The following is a 6,579-nucleotide window of genomic DNA, read 5'->3' on the forward strand; positions in this document are numbered from 1 at the left end:
ATATTTCACCCTGGTTTGTAGACGTTTGTTGTTTATTTTTGTTTGCAGTGTTTCTATAGAGGGTTTAATAGTTTCCCACCATGCAGCTGATTGTATTCGTTTTTTGTCTTTGTGACCGCGATGGATGGTTTGATGGTGACTGCAGTCAGAGGCTCAGGAGCGTCTGGGTCTGCAGCTGTCTTCTCAGCCAGGCACTCTCGTATTGATGGAGGTCCTCTGTGTGCAGGACTGAGGAGACCACCTCGGCCAAGGTGGACCGCCAGTTGAGCGTGGCTGGGATGCTAGCAGCCCCCAACCCTGCAGGCCTGGGATGAGGCAGCCTGGGGAGGGAGGGGACTCTGATTTCTCCTGATGGTGGGCCTGGATGGGCTGGAGAGGACTTGGGCCTCGGCCCAGAAGGTATTCCAGGTGCCACAGAGACCACATTCAAGGTTGGAGGCCGGCCCGGGCTGCCTATGTGAGGCTGGGGATGCTGACCAGAGGCCAGCTCCTGCACATGAGTCCTGGACACCAGGACAGTGGCGTACAGCCTGCACAGAGGCAGCTGGACAAGGCTGTGGGGGTGTCCTGCACAAGGAGGACCCCGGGTTAACGCGCCAGTGTGGCAGGAGGATGGGCTTGAGGTGTGGGTGTGGGGTGGGTGAGGGGCAGGTGTGAGGGGTGGGTGTGGAGTGGGTGAGAGGCAGGTGTGAGGGGTGGGTGTGGGGTGGGTGAGGGGTGGGTGTGGGGTGGGTGAGGGGTGGGTGTGGGGTGGGTGAGGGGTGGGTGAGGGGCAGGTGTGGGGGTGGGTGAGGAGCGGGTGTGGGGTGGGTGAGGGGCGGGTGTGGGGTGGGTGAGGGGCAGGTGTGAGGGGTGGGTGTGGGGTGGGTGAGGGGAGGGTGAGGGGTAGGTGAGGGGCAGGTGTGAGGTGTAGGTGTAGGGTGGGTGAGGGGCAGGTGTGAGGTGGGTGAGGGGCAGGTGTGGGGGTGGGTGAGGGCGGGTGTGGGGTGGGTGAGGGGCAGGTGTGAGGGGTGGGTGTAGGGTGGGTGAGGGGCGGGTGTGAAGGGTGGGTGTAGGGTGGGTGAGGGGCAGGTGTGGGGGTGGGTGAGAAGCAGGTGTGAGGGGTGGGTGAGGGGCAGGTGTGGGGGTGGGTGAGGGGTGGGAGAGGAGCAGGTGTGAGGGGTGGGTGAGGGGCAGGTGTGAAGGGTGGGTGAGGGGCAGGTGTGAGGGGTGGGTGAGGGGCAGTTATGAGGGGTGGGTGAGGGGCCTGCACAAAGGCCCCACCTTTGCTCCCCGCCTGTGTCGCAGGAGGCAATGAAGTGCAGTGTGTGGGGCCCTAGCAGCTCCCCTGGCAGTGGCTGAGGGCCAGTGCTTCTGTCTCCCCCGGGAATGGGCAAATGGTGGCTCCCGTCCCCACGTGGGAGCTGCGCTGGCCGGGGAAGGTCTGGAGAGTGGGGCTGCGTCTCCCCCATGCCTCTGAGAACGAGGAGGAGGCACCTTGCACGTCAGGGCAGGGAGGGGAAGCGATCAGGCTGCTCCGGTGAGGTAGGCCTTGTGCTCAGCTTGCTGGCCCCAGTGTGCCCTGGGGTCGGCCTCAGAGGCTGTGTCGCTGGAGTGGAGGTGGGGGGATGGGGGGATGGGGAGGCCGTTCTGAGGCTCCTGAAGGGCACCTGGGTCCGGCCTCCACCTGGACTGGTGGATGTGCTTCTGCTTCTTCTCAAGGGTCAGGGGCCCCCAGGGGTCCTTTCAGGGCTGGGGTGGGAAAGTGCTCCCTTCCCCACCATCAAGGCTGCAGCTGCAGAGCCCCGGGCGGAGGCCTGGCGAGGGTCTGCTGTCTCAGCCACCTGCCCTCCCTGGCTCCTGCTGGATGAGAAATAAATGCAGAGGTCAGAAGAGGAAGCTAGAAGCCTTTATTTCTGGTGCGGCTGTGGGTGGCGGACTGGTCTCCGGTCCTCGGCCGGGCTGCCGGGGGTTGGGGCCTGTTGGTGGGTGGGCCGGCACTGACAGGAGAGGGCTGCGTGCCCAGGCCCATCCCACAGAGAAGCCCTCCTTGGCCATGGTTGGGAGATGCAGCCAAAGGACAGTCAGGCTTCCTCCTCGTGACAGCGGGGCTGGGCAGGGAAGGCTTCCCAGAGGAGGCGTCATTGTCCACTGAGAAGCACCGTGGGGCCTGGCCACTGCCTGTGTGTCTGCTCGGAGCTGGGCAGGGCTAGGCCCTTCAAACTCTGCTGCAGCCGTGGGAGGACAGCGGGGTGGGGGGCGCGGAGGGGTAAGGGCTGTGGCCGGGTGGAGGTGTGGAGGGGTGGGGGACGCGGTAGGGTGGGGAAGATGCTGGGGGGACCACGGGGGCGGCGTGGCCGGGCCCACTGGGTCACTGGTACTGGTTGGGGGAGGACAGCGTGTTGCAGCGGCTAAGGGACATGTCCTCGTACACCACACACGCTGCCGAATTCTTATCCCGCGACGAACACAGTTTCTTCATCTGAAAGACAGAACCTGCTGTTTCCAACCAGGGGCCAGTGTGGTGTCCTAGACCCCACCCCACTCCGGTCAGCTTTCTCAGTTTAACACGAGACCCCCACGGGACTCCTCTGGGCCGGCCCCCAGGTCTCCTGAGCTCCAGGGCTTCCCAGCAGAGCCTTCCCGGGACAGGACTGGGTCGGACTCCAGGGCGCCATTGAAGAAGGAGAGTGGAAGCGGCTTGGACTGCCCCCCACAGCCCAGGCCAAGCAGGGCCCCCACTCCAGCCCCAGACAAACAGCAGGGACCGAGGGCAGGGGCCACGGCCTAGACTCTGTGTCTGTCTGAGGCTCCCTTCCCTTCCCACAGCCACACAGCATGCCCGCACACTCCAACATGCACACACAGTCCTCAGTGACCCCCCCACACTCACACCTGCGCATGCGCACACGTGCACACATGGGCCCAGAGCCTGGGCGCTCCCTCCTCCGCCTACGCACTCCAACAAGCACACACAGTCCTCAGAGAACCCCCCCACACTCACACCTGCACATGCGCACACGTGCACACGCGGGACCAGCACCTGGGCCGCTCCCTCCCCCTCGGGTCGCTTTGGTGCTGGTTTCCCTCCCTCCCTGCCAAGGCCACTTCCACCCTGAGAGCTCCAGGGCCTGCAAAGGAGGCAGCGGGTACTGGGGCTTTCCTCTGGGGCTTTGGCGCCCTCCACACTGCTCTCAGGAGAGGGAACCATCTGTGGGGGTGCAGGTGGCAGCAGGGGCTCACACTGACCTGCGTCCTCACCAGCACACAGGCCACCCCCAGGGCCAGCCCGAGGAGGAAGGAGACCACTGCCAGGGCCACAGGGAGGGCAGAGGCTGTCGGCAGGGCAGGGAGGGCAGAGGCTGTTGGCAGGGCAGGGAGGGCAGAGGTTGTCGGCGGGACAGGGAGGGCAGAGCCTGTCGGCGGGGCGTCCGAGCATCTGTGCAATCCTTGGGACTGTTCCTCTGGGAAGGAAGAAGGAAGGAAGGGATTCTCCCAGTGGAGAACCTGTTAGAGTCCCCGGGATTTGGGGTTCAGGGCAGGGAAAGGCTGTGGAGTGGAGGAAGGGCAGATATCTAGGAGGCTGCTGGGGACGGTGGGCTGGGAGCTGGAACAGTTCAGGCATGTGTAGGAGGGAGGGTCCCCCGACAAGGGCTGGGGGAGCAGAGCCCGGCCAGCAGCCTGGGTTGGGGGGGGTGGTCTGGGATGAGCACATTCCCTACCTGTCACCAGGACCAGGGTACCGGAGCCGTAGACATTGATCTCCGTGACGGCCTGGCAGGTGTAGGTGCCAGTGTCCGACGGCTGCAGGTGGTGCATGGTAATAGTCAGGTTGTCCTGGGACCCCGAGAAGTCAATGCGGCCCTGGAACCGTTTGTCCATAGTGGGCACCACCCTGTCCTCGTAGTAAATGATGTTTTGGGGCTGTGGCCCGAGCTGCCTCAGGTAGATCCCATGCAGTTCCCCGCTGGTGGAGCAGGTGATGTTGACGGAGCCTCCCACGGGGGCAATCGTGCAGTGGGGAAACTGCTGCACCCCTAGGGAGGACCTGGGCTGTCACCACCAGTCGGGCCAGAAGGACAGAGAATGTCCTTCCTGCAGGGGACAGTGGTGGGGACGGTGGGGCCCTGGGACAGCCCAGGGATGACATGTCGCCACAGACACGGTGCCTTTCGGGGCGTGGAGCAGATCTGGGCACCAGCAGCGGTGCTGTGCTTCTTCCTCCCAAAGCAGCGGCCCTGCCTGGACAGCCCCGGCCACTCCCCAACGGGGTCCACCCTTCTTCCTTCTCTTAAACGAGTCCCCAGACACTGGAGGCCACTCGGCACCCCACCCGCTTCCTGGGGGCTGTGCTGTGGCCCAGGTTGGGGGCGCTGAGCTCACGGGGCAGGGAGAGCTCCGGAGCTGTGGCCATGGAGGGTCTGGGAAGCTCTTACCTTGGGCGGCCAGGGCCCCAGGCAGGCCACGAGCCAGCGCCAGGAGGAGGGGCAGCAGCAGGAGCCTCGGGAGCCCGGCCATGTTCCCCACACCCAGCTCTCCCAGCCTGATGAGTGCAGCTGAGCCCCTCTGGGTCTGCAGGACCCCACAGAGAGCAGCACACGGGAGACCGCAGGCGCTCAGAGCTCAGAGAGGGCTTCCTGGAGGCGGTGCCTCAGACCAGGGTAGTGATGTGGGCCCCGTGGGAGGGGCAGCCTCACCTACCCCTCCCCAGCACTGCTTCCCTGAGAGCCGCCCTGAGATCAGGGTGTCCCTGTCCCTCCCCGCCCCTGCAAATCCACAGGGAGGAGGTCAAGGCCTGGGGCTGGGCAGACGAGAGGACAGAGAAGGGACCCCCTGGCTGGGGATGGGCGACAGGGTCTGGAGGTGAGGGGCAGGGCTGCCCCCCAGCCTGCCTGGTCCTCTGGGGTACTTTCTGCTGGAACCCAACTTATGCCCAGAAATCCGGAGTCACCCATGAGTCACGCACACAGTGCACAGGAGCGCAGGGCAGGCCAGAATTAGCACCCCCTGGTTTGGCCGTGGGGAAGGAGGCTGGGCCTGTGCCCGTGCCCAGCACTGCAGTCGACCAGCCAACCGTGGCACTGTGTTCCACGTCCTGGGGACGAGAGGGCTGAGCCATGGTCCAGGCCTGAGGTTCCCCCACCTCCCTGGGAGGAATGTATCAGGCCACAGTGCCCAGCTTCAGGGGCTGAGGGAGACCTGTGCCTGGCTCTAACCCCAGGGGGACTGAGTCCTCTGGGACGGGCACTTCTCTGTCCTGACGGCCTCCCACCACAATGACAAAGCATTGACGTCGGTGCCCAAAGCCAGCAGGTGCAGCACATGAGCAGGAGCCTGTGGACACTTGTGTGTGCAGAGACAGGTGTGTGTGACTCCACTCGTGTGCAGAGATGGGTGCACGTGACTCCACGCGTGTGTGCAGAGACGGGTGCGTGTGGACACGTGTGTGCAGAGACGGGAGTGTGTGGACACGTGTGTGCAGAGGTAGGTGCGCGTGACTCCACGCGTGTGTGCAGAGATGGGTGCGTGTGGACACGTGTGTGCAGAGATGGGTGCGCGTGACTCCACGCGTGTGTGCAGAGACGGGTGCGTGTGGACACGTGTGTGCAGAGATGGGTGCGCGTGACTCCACACGTGTGTGCAGAGATGGGTGCGCGTGACTCCACACGTGTGTGCAGAGATGGGTGCGCGTGACTCCCCGCGTGTGTGCAGAGACAGGAGCGTGTGGACACACGTGCGCAGAGATGGGTTGCGTGATTCCACGTGTGTGCAGAGACGGGTGCGTGTTGACACGTATGTGTGCAGAGACGGGTGCACGTGACTCCACACCTGTGTGCATAGACGGGTGCGTGTGGATGTGTGTGTGCAGAGACGGGAGCATGTGGACACGCGTGCGCAGAGATGGGTGTGTGTGATTCCACATGTGTGCAGAGACGGGTGCATGTGGACACGTGTGTGTGCAGAGACGGGTGTGCGTGACTCATGCATGTGTGCAGAGACATGTGCCCATGACTCACACGACTCACACACGGACTTGCAGCCCTGAGCTGCTTCCCCAGAGGTCCCAGCCACAGCAGCCGGTGCAGAGACACTGGTGGGGCTGTGGGGTGGTGCAGGTTTTCTGCGGGGCTGAGGGTCCTGCAGGAGCCGGTTTCCCTCCCCCAGGCTCTCCATAAACAAGAGACAGAGGATTTGGGGGCAGAATCTTGCCCAGAGGCCCCGGAGCACCCTCACGAGGCTGTGGTGTGAGGCGGTGGGTAACAGCGCTTTACAGAGAAGCCCCTCCTCTGGCCTTTGCTCCATGCATGCATTGGGTCACCAACATTCACCGAGCGTCTTTATTCCAGCCTCTGTGCCAGGAGCAGGGGACAGTGTGGACCAGGGGCCCTCCCGCCTGGAGCTGACCTCAGGGAGGCCAGGTGGACAGCCAGCAGGACACGGGTGTGGGTGTGGCCCTCAAAGGCCAATCCAAGAAGGGGTCCTGGGTGAAACCAACTGGGGCCCCGGGGAACAGCATTCCAGGCAGAGGGATGAGCAGAGTAGAATCCCTGAGGCCAGAACGTGCCCGGTGTGTCTGAGGACAGCGTGGGGCCGGGTAGG

The 6,579-nt window shown here is 64.3% G+C and overlaps 1 protein-coding gene across 1 annotated transcript; it reads right to left on the bottom strand.

Moving 5' to 3' along the window:
* Window positions 1–1,866: 1,866 nt before the first annotated feature.
* Window positions 1,867–4,611, bottom strand: LOC105469340 (CD7 molecule). Its single transcript, XM_011720285.2, has 4 exons — window positions 4,416–4,611; window positions 3,702–4,016; window positions 3,229–3,443; window positions 1,867–2,461 (listed from the first exon to the last, which is right to left on the bottom strand). Exons 1-4 carry the CDS (start codon window positions 4,495–4,497, stop codon window positions 2,351–2,353), a joined length of 723 nt encoding a protein of 240 aa, XP_011718587.2. The 5' UTR covers window positions 4,498–4,611; the 3' UTR covers window positions 1,867–2,350.
* Window positions 4,612–6,579: the final 1,968 nt, after the last annotated feature.

The sequence above is a fragment of the Macaca nemestrina genome, chromosome 17, assembly GCF_043159975.1.
Source record: "Macaca nemestrina isolate mMacNem1 chromosome 17, mMacNem.hap1, whole genome shotgun sequence".
Classification (NCBI taxonomy): Eukaryota; Metazoa; Chordata; class Mammalia; order Primates; family Cercopithecidae; genus Macaca; species Macaca nemestrina.

What these genes read in the sequence shown, in the direction of transcription:
- LOC105469340 (XM_011720285.2), bottom strand. Translation starts at nt 4,497, where the DNA reads ATGGCCGGGCTCCCGAGGCTCCTGCTGCTGCCCCTCCTCCTGGCGCTG. An exon ending in TGGGGCCCTGGCCGCCCAAG is followed by an intron (nt 4,017 to 4,415) that starts GTAAGAGCTTCC and finishes GGTCCTCCCTAG; the next exon opens with GGGTGCAGCAGTTTCCCCAC. An exon ending in GTGTGCTGGTGAGGACGCAG is followed by an intron (nt 2,462 to 3,228) that starts GTCAGTGTGAGC and finishes TCTGTCTTTCAG; the next exon opens with ATGAAGAAACTGTGTTCGTC.